Here is an 18,578-nt window from a genome sequence, read left to right as displayed (position 1 = left end):
TGCAAAAAATTGTGAATATGTTCTACATTCATAATGTTATATTGTTGTGGCCCGCCAGGGGCCTGCGCGGATCGTGGCTGATCCTGATGAAGAGGAGGCTGGTGTGATGTCGCGCCAGCAGCCTGCATAGCCAGCGCTTGCGTCGGACAGCGAGGAGGCTGAAGAGGATGTGATGCCAGAGGCAGAGACTCAGCCAGGGCCTTCAGAACCTCCAGAGGCTCCTTCCAGTGGAGAGAGCGAAGTAGAGGAGCCTCTCCTCAATGCTTGGGCACGCAGGGCTGCCAAAAGGCAGGAGTGGCTACTCAGGAGGAGGAGGTCTACTCGAGAGTAGGGCTTGAGGATAATTGGCCACTCCCTTAGCCTATTTAAGTCGCATGCAGCTAGTGCGTTCTTGCTGGAAACAACTTGTATTATTATCAGAGTATTTTGGTTTATCATATCTTGTTTTCTGGGCTGGTTGCCAACCTTTGCCGATCTTGTTTATTCTTGTTACTTAATAAATTTGATAAGGACCGTTGGTGTGTGTCAATATCCTCGGAAATCCGGAACTGGGGCAGAACATATATACTCCAAAGTGCCCTTCTAGAATTAAGTCCAAATCACTGCACAGCTACATTGATTTGGTTTAAGATGGCAGAAATTCTATTATTCAATTATTTGGGAGTAAGATACCTTGAGCCTGGGTAGTGTTAGGCTTCAGTAACAGCTTCACCAACATTTCACTAGCGACTGTGGCTGGCATCTTCAGAAGTAAGATAGCTAGCTCTGCAGTCCACAGACAACTGAGTAGGATCTAAGTGAGATTCTGTCTTTATAATCAGATGTCCTGACTTGTGATTGGTCTTCAGCCAAGATGGTTCCTGTTTGGTGCAGGTTGATAAAGAATTGGTTGGTTATTTCTTTGTGTTCTAATTCAACTGAAGATTTAAAATTCTTTTGTAATAGACTTTCTCCTTCAGTTATGGGAAAATTAGAAAGCAAGTTGCTAGGTTGCCAGAAGCTGGAGCAAGGACGGGAGCTCACCCTGTTACGTGGCACTTGGGTCTCAAACCAGCGTCTTAACCACTCAATCACCATGCCAATCTAATATATACATACAGTAAGCATTTAATCTAAAAAGGACCAAATAGAAAAATCAACAGAAGGCTTGAATCACTGATACTAAATTCCAAATAAAATTAATTTAATATTGCCTGCATGATAGGATCTTGAGATTCAGACTTCCTATACAGTTTATTGTATAGTGTTGTTAAATAGATTCCTTTCTTTTTAGAGCATTTATCTTTTAGTTGTCTAATAGAAATAAAGCAACAAAAAAAAGAAAGAAAATTATAAAGCATCTGAATATATCTTTCTAATACCTCTGAAGTTGAATTATGAAAATGCTGGCTGCTTTCTATAAAAATTTTTTAGACAAGCCATTTCAGAGCAGCATTCTGGAATTTTTTTTAAAAAATATCTGGCTTTCAGACCTCCCATCATGAGGTCAACTTAATTGGTCTAGGTCTAGGAGATCATTTTGGATTATAAGAAATAAATGGGATTATCATCTGTAATAATAATTCTGAGGATTTATGAGTAAAGTATTTTTTTTTCAATCTAAACTTCATCTTGGCTTGATTAATGGGCTGAGACACTGATAAAAAATATTTGTCTTGAGACTGAGAATATACTGCCTCTATAAAACCTGCTAGATTTCTCTGTGGAGTCTGATAATAGTTGTCACATAGAATCTATTGCTTTGAAATTATTACTCTTTGTGATTTTTTTTTTAAAAAAACTAAGCCTCTGAACACCATTATTTCATTATACTGCTGGTTCTAGCAATATGTGAAATGAGTAAGAAGCAACTAAATTGATTCCAGTTGGATCATATTGTGAAGATGCCTGGAAAAAATTGTTCTGTTATTATTATTAAAATATAAAGCCGAATGTCTAAAAGAAAGTTATTAGCAAGGTAACCATCATTATAGGGGCATTAAGAATTCTACAAATATACACTTTTCATCCATCATCACAAGCACCTTTTCCATTAATTTCTGCTGTAGGAAGTTAGCACCCACCCCTTTCCTAGAAGAATGAAATATTTTAGGATATACTAAAAAGGCAGAATATTATGTTTCCCTGGATGAGAAATGGAGAAGTATGTTTTGAAAGACGAAGCAGCTCCCACCTTCTTGCCCCCCACCCTTTGTAAATGGGCCAGAGGCAGAAACTCAATCTTTGTCAATGGACCATCATCTGCAACACAATAGGACCCATCTAGCAACAGAAACTCACCACATGGCACCTGGGAAGATTACATCAGCCAGCAAGGCTAACTAAGACCCCCACCCCCTGGGAGTCTGACAACCAATCAGGATACTCTTTCTGGGCCCCGGACGTTCAAAGCCAGAGAGGGCATAAAACCTGGAGACTGGCTGCATCTCGCTCTTTTTTCTGTTCAGGAACCCAAGCCATGTGATCCTGTCCACCATTAAACCATCTTTCCAAGCAGTCTCCATGTTTCCAGTGTCTTTTTCTCCACTTGGAGCTAGAGTTACCAGTGTCCACTATTTGAGCAGACAGTCCGCTTTTTTCACATTATGTTCACTATTTTTTTTCACAAAATAGTGGACCTTTTTTTTAATTCAAAAGCTTTATGATGAAGTGGTAGGTAATCTAAAGCTGTACAGTCTAAGAGAATAAGGATAGAAGAATCGGGTTTTGTCTTTTTTTTCATAAGTTAGAATGAGACAAAGATCGAATATCCATTGAACTCGATTCTCCGAAAAAATTAAAGATTAAAGTAAAAATATATTATAAAATTATGTACAGTTCACATTTTTAAAATGTATTGTAGCTTGTGTCGACTGTCCTAAAATGGCGTCGAGTGATGAGACTGACAGCGGCGAGATTTCAAATTCTTTAAAACGAGAGGAGTGTGCAAATACACCAAAGGGTGTATTTGGTGTATTTGGGAAGCTACTTTTGCATGGATTACCAACAACGAAACCGACAGAACAAATACAACGGCCTACTGTAAATTGTTTGTAAGAAAATACATAATTTAATTGTAATATTTTTTTTTTTACTACTTAACCCCCACCACCACCCCACTACCTCCGCTTGTCCGCTATTTTTCGGAAGCAGACCTGGCAACCCAGAAGGATATTTCTTCTAACACTGCCATTCTACAGTATTTACTCCTCCTTAGCCCGTTATTACATTGTGGGCTGCATTGTGGTTTAACATTGTTCCAACTTAGTTTCAAAGGCGGGAGAGCGAAAGCTGAGCCACTGAAATAAATCTTTTGAATCTAACAAGCACTTGTCAATCTTTGGTTACTTGCTTCATGCCAAATTAACTAGGATTGGGGAGAAAGCAGCGAGGACAGCAAAGCTAAGCCACAGAAACAGCAGCAGCAGCAGCCAAGGTTAAACTGCATCGTCAGTAAAGCATTTCAGGTTTGAAAGCAAAAGAGAAGGAAGGGCAAGAGGGCAGAACCGCCTCAAAATGCACCCAGCTGTAAAAAGCAGATCAGCAACCTCTCTTAAAGCTTCTGAGAATATCGATACTTCCGGCAATACTGAGCGGTACAGCGCATATATTGACCGTTCCCCGTATGATCACAACCGGAAGAGGATTTTTAGATTAAAAGCAATCAATATGGATTGAATGCAAAGTCTCCGAAGCAGAACAAGTTTTGGGACTCCGCCAAGGGAATCCCGGCATCCTCTGTGGCTATTAAGAATAATTATTTTATTCATCCAGTTCCCGGAATCCGACAGCCGCTGTCCCCTCCACTGCAAAAAACAAACATACAAAAAACTCACCACCAGCCTTTAAAGCAGAGGTCTTCAAACTTGGCAGCTTTAAGACTTGTGGACTTCAACTCCCAGAATTCTCCAGCCAGCTATGATAGCTGGCTGGAGAATTCTGGGAGTTGAAGTCCACAAGTCTTAAAGCAGCCAAATTTGAAGACCTCTGCTTTAAACTCTTCCCAACCTCAGATCACACTCATATCTAATCTAAAAGTAAGGGAGCAGTCAGAACGTCTCGGTCTACGCATGCGCTTTCCCAGCCCCGGGTGATGAATGAGGCGAGGGCGTGGCTGACGGCCGCACGCGACTGCCGAGCTCGCCGTCACAACGTGAGGGAAGGGGGGGGAGCCCTCATGAGGCGGGGGAAGGAGCGGACTCGCTGCTTTCCTCGGCGGCGCCGTAACGGCTGATCGTTACGCCGCGTGTCCCTTTCTCCTCCATGCCCGAGAGCCGTAGCCGCCACAGCTGTTGGCCCCGCCATCTCCTTTCTTCCGCTCGCCGCCGACGCCGAGGAGGGACCGTGGTAACCGATTCCGGCGCTACGTCGGTGGGTGGGTGAGCGAGCGCCCCCCCCCCCCGACCGCCCTCTCTCAGCATGCCATGGGCAACAGCTGGGCGGCGCAGTGGTGTTGCTGGGTCTTCCCGAGACGGGAAGCGGGACGCCTCCAACGAGGAGGAGGGTAAGCGCGGTGGGACGTCAGGGTTGGGGGCCGGTTCCGCCTTTCCGGGGAGGAATTCAGGGCAGGCCGGCCTGGGACTGAAAGGCAGAGTCCCTCTCGCCTCTTTGCTTTGGAAGAGAAGGGAATTCGGCTAGAAACTCGACCCGCGCTTTTGTTAACCGGGGAGGGTTGAATAAAGCCTCCATGTTCGCCGGCAGTCTATCTGAATCCGAGTGAACAGCGGGCAGGCGTTTCTGAAGGCGCTGGCCTTCAAGCCATGCCTAGTTTTTTTGGGGGGGGGCGGTTCTGGAAGTATCAGGTTGGCCTCTGCGGTGTAGAGTGAAGTGACCTCAGTCTGGTGGAGCTGCAATGGGCTGCCAGTCACGTGCGGATCGAAGGTGCCCCCATCCCCCCCCCCCAAAGAGACAGGCAGGCAGCCACCGGCTAGCTCATCCTGGCTGAAAACAGGGCTTGATGACAGGGGTGAGAGAAACCGTGGGCTCCAGTGGTGTACAGGGGCTCTCATGACTTGCACGTGGGCTCGCTAATAAAGTCTCTGTGGTGTAGTAGGGTGAATAAACGGTTTTTGTCTCATTTGCTATACACTTACAGGCCAATTCAGGTATGTGCTTAATTGTGGCTCACAGCAAACAAATAACCAATAACGCGGCAGCCATTCTTGTTTGCCCCTGCTAGAATAAAATAGAATAGAATTAGAACAGAACAATCACTTTATCGTCGCTTTGAATGTACACTAATCGCCACACATTAAAATGAAATTTCGTTGCCTACAGCTCTCAAAGGCTGCAGTGTTCTTTGAGGATAGCTCAGGGGTGAAATCCAACAGGTTCTGGAGAACCGGTAGTGGAAATTTTGAGCAGTTCGGAGAATCGGCAAATACCACCTCTGGCTGGCCCCAGAGTGAGGTGGGAATGGAGATTTTGCAATGTCCTTCCTCCAGGAGTAGAGAGGGAATGGGGATTTTGCAGTATCCTTCCCCTGCCAGGACCACCAAGCCACACCACGACCAAGTCATGCCCACAGAGCCGTACTAAAAATATTTGGATTTCACCACTGGGATAGCTTATTTGAGTAGAAGGGAGTGGGGAGATCTAAACAGTTTCCTTTTGATGAGCACGTTTAACTTATTTCCACATTTTTGTAGGCCTCGTATGAATAAAAGGGGCAATAATTCAGACTATAGCCTTGCTGGCAATTGCTGTTAACATTTTTTTTAACTATACAGTTTAGGTTGTCTTCAGCCTCCCAACTTACTTTCACTTCAGATTTGTTTGCAAGATCTTAAAAAACCCCTCATAATTCATGAGGCGGACAAAAAACTCCATGCTTTGTCTATGATTTTCTGAAAACTGATGAAATAATAATATCTATTTCGGTGTATGGAGTAATCACCGGGCATCTAGCTAGTAACCTAGCTGAACCATAGCTCAGGGGTGTCAAAGGCCCGGGGGACGAATCCAGCCTGCAGGGTGCTTAGATTCAGCCCACGAGGCCGTCCTGGAAACAGCAAAGGACTGGCCCACGGTGCCTCTGCCAGTGAAAATGGAGCCCCATTTTCGCTGGCAGAGGGTTACAGGAGGCCATCGCAGCCGAAAATGGAGCTTGTGAGGGCTGCGTGTTTTTGCTGGCAGAGGATTGCAGGCGGCCATCCCAGCTGAAAACAGAGCTCTGGAACCCGTTTTCGCTGGCAGAGCACTAAGGCCACCACAGGCACCCCTGACACGAGTGACGTTGAGCTGGACACACCCACCCCAGTCATACCCACTCTGCCCCCCCAAGGTCAAACATAACCCTGATACAGCCCTCAATGAAATCGAGTTTGATACCCCTGCTCTAGCCTGTAGGAATTTGTTTAATTCCCCACTTTGAACCTCTCTATTCTAATATAGGTAGTTCTAGATTTAATGGTAAGTTGTGATCATCCAGCAAGGTGCCCACATGCCTGCTTTGCTTAATGACTGCAATCCCTGCTCTCCCGTTGTCATTAAGTGACTGCATGGGTCATGCAATTCGCGCGTGGAGTGATTCAGGTAGGGAAAGGCCCTGGCAGTCCTAGCGCATACCCAAGCCCACATTGCAGCACCTCCCTAGCTCACATGTGGCTTCTCAGGGCCTCTCCCACCCCCGGAGATATCACCTACTCCACTTCCCACCCTGAGTCCCACACACTCCTCCCCAGACCCTCAGCCCAGCTTAGTCCACTTACCTTTTCTATAGATCTCCTTGGGGAAGCAGCCAGTATACTCTATACGGAAGCTGAGGGACAGATCAGCTAGTTTTCTTTGAAGCTGATCTACCAAGCAGCCTTCCTAAACAGAAGCCATGTGATGCTGTACTGAAAGTGGGTACCATTTTGGGAACAGCCACAGGGAATTGTGGCTGCTCCAAAATGGAGCCCACTTCTGGAATGGTGCCATGTAGCCTCAGTACTTTATAGGAAGCAGATGGGTGGATGTCTGTCTGTATTATGCTAATCACTAGTCTCACTATACAGTATTTTGGTTTACTATATCTCTGTATATAGGTTATATTTATGTCCTAGTATAATATATCTAAATACATTAAAGTAGAAAAGTACTGGAATATTTAAAGTTTTAAGAATGCTGGATAGGGTTATTATTTTTTTCATCATCATCATCATCATCATCATCATTATTATTATTATTATTATTATTATTATTATTATTATTATTATTATTTTATTGCTTTCAAGTCACTCATTGTGACTACCAGGATGAGACTGCAGTTTTCTTGGCAATATTTTGGAAGTGGTTTAGCATTGTCTTCTTTCTAGGGCTGATTGAAACTGACTGGCCCCAAATTATCAATCTCCATTTTCTAGTCTGATTCTTTAACCCTAGTTCTCTTAAATATCTCAAAAGATTTTACATAGAACATGGGTGTCAAACTCGCCGCATCACATTGCCGTCATGGATGTTTCACGACATTTTTCCCATTTGCGGAGCTGGGGTGGGTGTGGCCTACACATACATTCGGCCAGTTTGACACCCTTGACATAGAACATTAAGGCCTGTTATCCTTGGTTCCAGGTAACAGAACACTGAAAAATATAGATAAAATGCAGGAAGACAGGTTCTTGAGTGGTAGAAAAAAGACTTGTAAATTTGAAACAATTTAGAATGGAACAAATTACACCACAAGAACTGTCTCTCCTTTCACTAATATAAATGAAGGCATCCACTTGTTAAAAATATTTTAATTTGGATTCTAGCACTGAGCATGTGATTGGATTCATGGGTTTAATAGATATCTTCTATTATAAAGCCAGGATGAATAGTTTATTTAGCAGTGAAGATATATTGAAAATTTATATTGGACCAGACAATTGCATTTTTTGCATCAGCATAGGATCATTTATACCTGAATATTTTTCAATATTCTGTATATTAATCTAAACTGAAATACACCCTTAGGAATCTGGTAGCTGTGAGAAATATAAAACAAATCTGGTAGGCTATAGTTTTAAAAAAATATAAATAGCTTTCTTTGATTGTCTATTGTTCCCAGGATTTTTTGTTTTCCAAAGCTGATGCCTAGTGCCAAAAAGTTCACAAGTTTCTTTTGAAGCTGGAACTCTACTTATTTCATGATTAATGCAATAGAAAACAAATCTCACCTTGCTGTTTATTTTGAAGATACAAAATTTGAAGTACCGGTAGTTTCTCAAGATAACCTAAAAGCCCTGTTTAATCATATATGTCTTCAAGGGAATAAATGACAACATGTACACCATGATGTCCACAAATAAATACATTGGATCTCATAACACATCTCATTTGTATAATATGACATGTATTTCATTTTGACATAATTGTGGCTTATTATATAGCTGCCTTTGGCTTAAATTGTTTGTTGTAAAGGAGTCTTCTTTATGCTGCAGATGTAATTAGAAATTAAGTCATGTGTAATTTTAGCTTCTTCATTATCAACTTTCATTTTATCCCCAGAGGAATCACAACATTATTCTTTAAGTGCTTATGGGAATAAATATAATTAGAACTTTGGGATTACTTTTATCATCCTATCTGGAGAATAACTAAATTTATAATACTCATTTTTTAAAAGGTAATAGGCATCATGCACTTTCTTTAAAAAATAGTCTAGGACCTCATTTTACTGACCTTGGAAGAATGGAAGGCTGAGTCAACCTTGAGCCTGTCAGGATTGAACTCATAGCTGTGGTCAGAGTTAGTCTGCAGTACTGCATTCTAAACACTGGGCCACCAGTAGAGCTTTCTCTGGAAGAAGAGTGGATTTTTCAATTCACCAATCACCCTCCATGTCACTACTTGTTCTAGATGGTCAGGTTTTTTTCAGGAAGGAGTAAGGGATAAAAAAAAACCTTTACCCTTTTCATAGCTGATATATACTTTTACATACCATATATGTTAAAGACAGACTTTACTGTCTTTAATAATTTCTTTCATAGTATAATATTGAATATATCCAAAATACATAAATAATATCAGTGATGTATAGTACACACCTTGGAATCCAACTGTGTTCAATACATGTGCCAAACCCCTTATTTACAGGGATAGTGCAACATTACTTAATCACTTGAGAACATGGCATTTAGAATGCTAGATGGATAAATTAATGTTCTGAAAAATAGCCGGTAATTTCTAATTTTTTATTTCTAGAAGAATAGGAAAGGAGATTCAACTGCCGTTCTGCTGTTTGGGTCACCCATTGCTTTACACCGCCACAAGGTCCAATTGGTTTTGTATTAATGTAATAAATTGTGATTTATTCAGAAAACCAAGTCTAAACAAAACATGGTGTAATGTGATATGTAAACACTCTCTGCAGAATATTTTTAGCATGCCACATTTTACTTCCAAACCCTGATGCTAGCAACTCTTGATTTGGGAATCAGAAGTTCTAATTTCATGCCTTTCTTTGCTAAATATAGTCAAGGCTGTGATCAAACTTTTATTAAAAGAGTATTTTTTAAAAAGGGCATGTAACCATGTGCAGCCTTTTCATGACAAAGTTTTGAAAAGTACAATATGCAGTATTATGCATGGAGGTTATTAAACAGGTTCTAATGAGAGAAAAATTATTCTGATAATCTTTTTAAATATAGCAGTAATTCTGCTATGACACTGTTGGTTTATATTCTAGATCAAAGTACTTCAGGACATGTTCAACAGGAGAACATTTCACTATAGAGGTAAGAAAAGATTTTAAGTACCACTATAGTCATATTATGAAACTAGCACGATTTTTTTTCTTATTGCATATTTGCTGGCTGAAACATTATGCAATAAATAATTTTGAGCTGTTAAAATTATTTGTTGCTAATTTCAATCACATCAATTTGGAACAGTCTGTTCTTAACAATGACAATCTAATTAAAATCACTATATGCTATGTTTTATGTTCATTAAAATGCAAAGAAGACATAAAATACTGTAATCTTGGGATAAAATAAATCTAATAACATTCATGCAGTTATGAACTGTGTACGTTCCATTATGTGACTGGATAAAAGGGATGGAAGGTGGTGACAAGTTACCAGCTTCTTTGACCTCTTTGGTTCCTTAACATTTGTGTCCTACTTTTGGTACCCTTTCCTGACATAAACCTCATTTTCCTAGGATTGCCCTAGGAATTATTGCATAAAATTTCCCAAAGCTGCAAAAGTCAAACATTAAATAAGTTAAGAAATGGCAGAAGAAAATCTGTGGCTTCCAGTTACCAGAAGACTTTCAAACATCAAAAGATCAGTGAACTATTGCACGTATGTGATTGTAAATTGCTGCTAAGCAGACAAAATCCTTCTCTCACCAATATTTTTGTTTTTCCAGAAATTAATTTGCTGCAGAAATTAGAGAATATCTCAAACAATATTAAAGGAATACCATTTAAAATAATTCAGATGAAAGTTAATTTGTTTGATGACCATCTAGTTTTTGTTAATTCCAGTCTTAGCCCATTTAATTTTCTTAAGAATGTTGGTGATTTGAATTGAAAACAATCTTCTATCAATATAGAAAAAAATTACAATATATTACAAAGCTTATCAGGCATAAAATTGACATAAAATACCTCAGTTATTTGAAAGTAATTGTATCTAAAATGTTAAAAAGGCTTTTAAAAATTTACACTTATTGGATATATTAAAAATATTATTCAAAGGTTAATTCATGGAAATCGTTAAAGCTATCTTGTTTAGGGAAGTTAATCAAAATCTCTACTGTGTATATTTTTTATTTCTGTTTATATTTCTGTTTATTATTTTTTATTTCAGTGCCTTCGTCTGGTTATTTATAAAGTAGTTTAATAATAAGATTAAGATTAATAAATAACTATACACATGGGGGAAAGGCATGAGTTGAGACTAAAATTAGGTACAGCAATGAAAATAAAGAATAAAATATTCACAATTTACAACAATATAGTATGCGATAAAATAGAATATTTATATTTATAACATCAGAATATTTTACAGATTTAAATTTGATTTAAATATTATGTTCTATTATAGTTTTATAGCTGTTCAAAAAAGGTAAAAGTTCAAACTCTTTTTTTGTGTATAATAGCATTTCATCCCCAAATGGATCAGAAAAAAAAAGATTTGAATTTCTAAGACTTATGAGATTTGGTCAAAATATCTACCTGTACTTTATAGGATTTGAAGACAGTTTAAAATATTTAAATCAAATTTCTAAACTGTTTTTGGATTTCTATACGGGCAAAACCAAATGTAAACAAATATCAGCTAAAATTAGGAGACATTAATTAAAGTTGCTACCTTAAGAAAGCTGTGTTCACTAGAACCAGACATAAACCCAAGGATTTGGCAAAGCTGTACCTAAATTAGATCTTATGTATATCAGTGGTAGGTTCGTCCTGGTTTGGCCGAGCCGGTAGCAGTGACGATATGACATCACTGAACCGGTTCTCTTTGTTCGGGATCTGGGCCCCCCAGCCCCCCCCCAGCGTTATTCTTACCTTTTATTTGGCTCTGCCCCCAATCTATTCGCTGCCTCCCAAGTCCCAGCTGATCGGCTAAAAGGAAAAAAACTGTTTAAACTCTTGCCGCGGGGCTTCAAAGGCCCGCCCTACAGCTGATCAGTGTTAAAAGGCAGTGTGGTGGTAGCCCAGTGCGCTCCAAAAACAAATGGGTAGATCGGTGCCTCCAAAAACAAATGGGTAGACCGGTGCCTCCAAAAATAAACGAGGTAGACAGGAATGCTCTAAGAACAAATCAGTAGACCGGTACAGCTCTGCAAGCAGTTAAAAGCCTGGTTGACCAGTACCTCTGCTAAATCCTAAAGAATTGTCACATGACCATCAAACCACACCCACAGAACCGGTAGTAAAAAAATTTAGAACCCACCCCTGATGTACATACAACATATGGTAGTCTTATATAAAAATTCAAAGGTTTTGGCTAATAGTTCGTATTCAAATAAGGAAAATAAGCAAAAGATTGTCCTAGATCAGGGGTGTCAAACTCAAGGCCCGGGGGCCAGATCCGTCCTGTGAAGTGCTTAGATCTGGCCTGCAGTGCCGCCCTGGGACTGGCGCACAGTGCCTCTGCCAGCGAAAACAGCTTGGGAGGGCTGCATGTGGCCCTCCCAAGCTCCATTTTCGCTGGCAGAGGGTTGCAGGAGACAGTTGCAGCTGAAAACAGAGCTCAGGAGATCGTTTTCACTGGCAGAGCACTCGGGCTACCACAGGCGCCCCGACATGAATGACGTCGAGCTGGTCATGCCCAGCCCAGCCTTTCAAGGTCCAACAACTCTGATGCAGCCCTCAATGAAATCAAGTTTGACACCCCTGTCTTAGATCCTAGTAGTCCTTATCTTTATTTAATGAAACAAATGAAAATTCTTTGTTATAATTTTATTATCTGTACACAAAGTGGAATAAATTTATATACTCGTAATACAAATACTAATACATAGTCAGATATTTATTAATTTAAAGGTAGAACTGAGCAATATATTTTTCTCCATTGTTTACTACTATATCTAAATTATATATATATATATATTAACAAAGTTATATATTTGTACCATGTACTTTAAAATGATAATTTACAGTTTTATTTAAAAAATAGCTGCTAAGCTTTACTACACATGACAGTTATTTTGTCTGAAGTAGATATGTATTTGGTATTTCACTAAACACATTACTTATGCTTGATTAATTGAAATATTGTATCTATTTTCAGTTTGAAAACCTAGTGGAAAGTGATGAAGTAAGTTCTTCATACTGACCTTATTAAGTTCAGTAGATGTATTATATATGCAAATTAGATTACAAGATATTTGAAATTAGAGCAACTAAAAGTGTAGTGAATTGGAAAACTGTTTAGAAGAGGTGGCAGTTAAGATTTATTTAATTCATAGAATTAATATATATTGCACTACTACCTTTAGTTTCTGGCATCTGTGCAGAATGATGAGGAAATGTTATATGCCATGCTTTAATAATAATTACAATTCTGTGTTATGTAAATTATGTTCTTTTAAGATAAATTATATAATGTTCATAGTGTTACGTAATAATCTTTTGGGAGAAACTTAGCTCTCTGATCAGGGAAAATAATAATGTTGGCTTTTTCAAAAGGATGCTAATACAGATCCAAACCTTTTATACACCTCAGTGTATACATATATATAGATACTAGGAGAGGGTTCAATTTTATTGAAAAGTTTTACAAAAAGTTTACATATTCCCCCCCCCTTCCCTACCTCAACCTCCCCCCTCCCCCCCTCCCCTTCCCAGAACAAATTACAGGATATAAACTTCAACAATCATAATCAATCCTAATCTAAACAATTATGACATTTCACATCTCTTGTTTCTTCAATTCCCTAATTACCCGCCTAGCTTTATTACTTAAAGACACACTAAATATCTATATAATCATTCATAACCTATCTGCAATTTCTTATTCCGATATTTGTTTTGAATATAATCTATCCACCTTCTCCAATCTCTTAAATATCTTTCATTTGAATGATTCTTCAGGTACGCCGAGATTTTTGCCATTTCCGCTAGATTTATAACTTTCATTGTCCACTCTTGGATTGTAGGTAAATCTTGCTTCTTCCAATATTGTGCCACCAACAGTCTTGCTGCAGTTATTAAATTCAAAATCAATTTAGTCTCTATAACTGTACAGTCCGTAACTATACCCAAAAGAAACAGCTGTGGTGTAAATTTCAACCTCTTTTTAAGAATATTTTGTAAAATCCACCAGATTTTAATCCAAAACGCTTTAACCTTTTTACATGTCCACCAAATGTGAAAATAAGTAGCATCCTCACAATTACATCTCCAACATTTTGGTTGTACATTCGGATACATACGAGATAACTTTTTTGGATCTAGATGCCATCTATAAAACATTTTATAAAAGTTCTCCCTTAAATTTTGCGCTTTGGTAAATTTCACATTTGTTACCCATATTTTCTCCCACGTTTCCATCATTATTGGCTGTTCAAAATTCTGCGCCCATTTTATCATACAGTCCTTAACTAGCTCTGTTTCCGAGTCCATCTCTATCAGTATATTATACAATCTTTTTATATGCATTGGGCTTTGATCTCTAATTTGTTTAATTAAATTTTCATCACTTTGTATAACACCAGTTTTCTGGTCTTTTCTCCATCTGGCTTGTAATTGTACATATTGAAACCATGTTTGAATTATTTTCTCCTCTTTCAACACATTCACAGATTTTAATTTTAATATACCTCCCTCCATAATGAGAATATCTTTATACGTAATTACATCCTGTCTACATTCTATACTTGTATTCTCTATTGCGTGCCTGGGTGCTGTCCATATAGGTATTTTTTCATTTAACTTATATTGATATTTCTTCCAGACACGCAATAAAGCATTTCTCAGTATATGACTCTTAAATGCTCTGTCCACCCTTTTTTCATACACTAAATAAGCATGCCAACCATAGACCAGATCATACCCTTCAATATTCAATATCCTTCCATTTGTTAAATTAATCCAATCACTAATTGCTGATAAAACAGCTGCTTCATAGTACAATTTTAAATTTGGCATTTTCAGTCCTCCTCTTTCTCGTATGTCCTGCATTATTTTCAATTTTATCCTTGGTTTCTTACCTTGCCATACGAACTTATTAATACCTTTCTGCCACTCTTCCAGGTTGGCATCCTTTTTTAGTATTGGTATCGTTTGAAAGAGGAACAAAAACCTAGGCAACACATTCATTTTTATAACTGCTATTTTACCCAACAAGGACAATTGTAGTTTTTTCCAATTATCCATTTCAACTTGTATTTTATGCCATATCAATTCATAATTATACTTATACAATTTACCATTAGAAGATGCAATATAAACTCCTAAATACTTGACTTTTTTAACTATTTCACATCCCGTTACCCTTTGTAACTCCTCTTTTTGATTAGCTGTCATATTTTTAACTATCATCTTTGAGAGGGTTCAATTTTAGAAGCCTTCTATATGGGCTTTTTCCCATTCGCTTGTTGAAAATGCCTCTGACATACTTTGAAGAAAGATTTCGTAAGCACCCTTAATATAAATTAATCATAAGATACATGTATAATATATTTAATATAGGTATAGATATTCTATAAGACATTAGCACAGTGTCCAAGATTTTCTTTGTAAAGCGGCTCTTTATTTTTTTAATAATAAATCCTCTCATTTGGTAAAGGAAGATAAATTTCATATCTTGTTTATGATTTCTCTCATCCTGTAAGAAGCCCTAACAGCTGTCTTTATAGCTGAGAAGATCTGAGTGAAATGTGAATATCCAGTTTCTCATTAATCATGAGAAACCAGCCCTGTGATTAAGCAGATTTGCTTCTGTGGCATTTAATGTAACCCTAAGAAGCAAAACAATTCAGAGTCTTAAGATATAATCTGAAATAAAATAAAAATAACACATCTGTTGATCAACTGATAAGCCCATTAAAGAATTGATATTTGCTTTGAAATGTACATACCTTAGATTTGCTGCTCAATCTGATTTTAAAATTCAGACAGTTCCAGTGCAGGGAAGAATAGAAGAATTTAGATATTATTGCCTGAAAATATATCAATAGGTGTTTTTCTAAATATTTTAATTTGACAGTTTTATAGTGATTTGATATTTTAAAAGATTGAGGGATTTAAAGTCATATATTTCAGATCTATTTTGAAAGTAACTTGATAATTAGGTTCATGCTTTTTTAAAAAGCATTTTTTTTTAAACAGGGTGAAAGTCCAGGAAGCAACCAAAGGTATGGGTTTATATTTACAGTATATATTGTTTTGCTTTCCTTTCTCTCTCTCTCTCTCTCTCTCTCATATGCTCCTTGCTTCATTCTTTTTAATCATCTACTTTTTCAAATTAATTCATTTCAGCAAATTGACATTTTTGAAATTGAAAATACTGATTTGATTGTAATGTTGTTAGTTCTTTTAGGAAGATATATTTCATAAAAAGTTATTTTTAATCACTGGAATATCATTTGTAAAACACATTCAACTAGCTATGGTCCTAGAAAGTTTCTTCTTCATGGGTCTGCAGAAAAGCATAAGATGCTTATCTCTGACTAATAGGGAAGACTTGCTGACTTTAACAGAAAATGTCTAATAGTGGAATTCTTGATATTATGATAAACTAAAGCTGAGTATGAAATATTGGATTTCAGAAAAGTAGATTAACCTAGCGATTTTTTCCATAAGAACATTAATAACTCTTCATTAAAGTAAACTGAGGTATGCAGTCCTTGTCTTAATGCTCTTCAGCATATTCATTAATGATTTGCATGAAGAGGTGGAGAACACTTATCAGTCATACAAAAGGTCACAATGTGTTTTATCTCAAAAGAAGACTGATTCCCACTGAATGTTTGGGAAAACTTGCTAACGAGAAATTCAATTCACTTGTGGAACTAATTACTAAGGAAGATGGTAAATAGAGATGTGCAACATAGAGCAATTTAGCTGTGACACCTTTTCTTTTGAAACATTATGTTTTTCTCCTTGACAAGACTGACCAAACATTCTGGAGTTGGTTTATGGATATTGTCCAGAACTGATAGTGATTTGTGGTGCTGGACATGATCTAATCCCAAACTTTCTATTTTGGTTTGTGGTAAATTCCTCTCATTGGATGAGTTAATGGGATTGCTCAGCCCTCTGTTAAAATACTTTAATTTAGAGTCCCACAGTAAAAAGGGTGGGGAATTGATGGATGGATCACAGTAAATTTAGTAAAAAATATCACAAAAAGGAATTGCACTATATAAAAGCAATTGTATGCTATGTTTTTAAAAATATTTAAAATGCTAACTATTTGTGAAGCCTCTTCTGTTTCAGTATAATTTGAGTAATAAGATGTAAAACTGAAATATAAGCAAAAACATATGCAAAACTTCTCTATTGGATGTGAGGTTGAATTTGGCTCTTGTTGGGATTTTGGTGTTTTTTTTTAATTGACTGCAGCAATAGCACTTAGACTTATATACTGCATCACAATGCTTCACAGCCCTCTCTAAGCAGTTTACAGAGTCAACATATTGCCCCCAACAATCTGGGTCCTCATTTTCCCAACCTCACAGGGATGGAAGGCTGAGTCAACCTTGATCCAGTGAGAATCAAACTGCTGGCAGTCAGAAGAATTAGCCTGCAATGCTGCATTCTAAGCACTGCACCACCATGGCTCCTATAATGACTACTTATCTCAGTGCTCAGAAATGACACCTCAGTACATATTTGTATGCGATAATTTCTTAGCCTTCTCATTCTTAAACATTGAAACTGACATTCCAACTCTAAGGAGATCAGAATGACAGGCGTTGTACTCTTCCTTCTTTTTATTCAGACCTCTGACAGAAGAAGAAATTTCTGCTCTTCAAGAAAGACAGTATAATTCCATTGCTGATAAACAGAGAACTTTAGATGACAAACTTCAATCAGAGGTAAGCATAGTAACTCTTTGTGCTTGGACAAATAATTTGTATTGCATACAAATAATATTTTTTCATAATTGGCTAATAGCAGATGGAAACTTTGTGAGTGAAGCATCCAATATGGATACTGTAATATTGAAATTAAAGGGACTGAATGAGGAGGAAAAAAATACCAAGCAGAAATGTTGTCATGAATGAAAGTAAATTTATAGGGAAATGGTTTAGATAAATGTTACTGAAATTTAGTATAAAAGGAGCAGCTAGGTATTAGCTTGGAGTGCTAGATAAATGTTGGCATAGAGAAGGACAAAATATTTGTGCAGTCATTTCTCATTCAAAGGCCCAGTAGACAAAATCATTCCAAGCTTCCCAAAACTCTGATGGTTATGGTTTGGCTCCTGAGTATTTTGTGTGACCCTCTCCTCATGAACCATTTGATCTGCATTGAAAACTTCAAACCTTGGACCCAGATTTACAGTCAGTGCTTTATGAAGTCTGGAATAATTATTTAAATTGGGTATTATCTTCAAATAGCAGCATTGTATTTTTTTTCTGTGAAGAGAAAAATTAGAAAGGTTGTGAAGCTGTTTTCCTATGGAGATATATCAGGTACCTGCCTTAATATTGTTTTCCCATTTCCCATTTCAGGTAAATACCTATCAATACATTTCATTTTTATCAAATACTTTATTGATTATTGCTATTTTATTGTTTGCTTTAAGCTATTATAATGTATTCAGAATTTTTTTAGTTAATGGGTAATTTAGAAATGTATTAAGAAAACAGGAGAGCATGGTAATAGCGTATGCAACCATGAAAAAGTATATGTCCATTTCAGTACCACTCTGAAAGATAGAAATAAGATCAATAATTAGTTGTATATAGTTTATTATAAAATTGCTTGACGGGGGAAACAATTAATAGAAGACCTCCTGCTGCTTTTCTGCTTTACAGTAATAATACTATAAACACAGAGGGAAATGCAAAAATTTGTCCTGGTAGTTGAAATACTGAAAATGTGTTATGTAACAAAAATATTTCTCATTATTTGTCTTGTACATGCTGTGTAATTTAATCTGGTATGATTTCTTCCCATATGTTGCAGTTAGAACTCTATATCTATGAATGTAGATAGAAGCATA

General features: G+C 37.6%; 1 protein-coding gene across 1 annotated transcript in view; it reads left to right on the top strand.

Moving 5' to 3' along the window:
• Nucleotides 1–4,267: 4,267 nt before the first annotated feature.
• Nucleotides 4,268–18,578, top strand: part of AP1AR (adaptor related protein complex 1 associated regulatory protein) — a 29,880-nt gene continuing 15,569 nt past the window's right edge. The window contains exons 1-5 of the mRNA XM_070948310.1: nucleotides 4,268–4,483; nucleotides 9,632–9,680; nucleotides 12,693–12,719; nucleotides 15,734–15,759; nucleotides 17,349–17,445. Of these exons, the coding sequence (XP_070804411.1) occupies nucleotides 4,404–4,483; nucleotides 9,632–9,680; nucleotides 12,693–12,719; nucleotides 15,734–15,759; nucleotides 17,349–17,445 (279 nt within the window). The 5' untranslated portion in view covers nucleotides 4,268–4,403. The remainder of the gene's footprint in view (nucleotides 4,484–9,631; nucleotides 9,681–12,692; nucleotides 12,720–15,733; nucleotides 15,760–17,348; nucleotides 17,446–18,578) is intronic.

Source organism: Pituophis catenifer, unplaced genomic scaffold, assembly GCF_029215685.1.
Source record: "Pituophis catenifer annectens isolate HBS135680 unplaced genomic scaffold, rPitCat1.0.hap2 SCAF_8, whole genome shotgun sequence".
NCBI lineage: Eukaryota > Metazoa > Chordata > Lepidosauria > Squamata > Colubridae > Pituophis > Pituophis catenifer.
The sequence above is the reverse complement of the archived record's forward strand: the minus strand, read 5'-3'. Positions and strand labels throughout refer to the sequence as shown.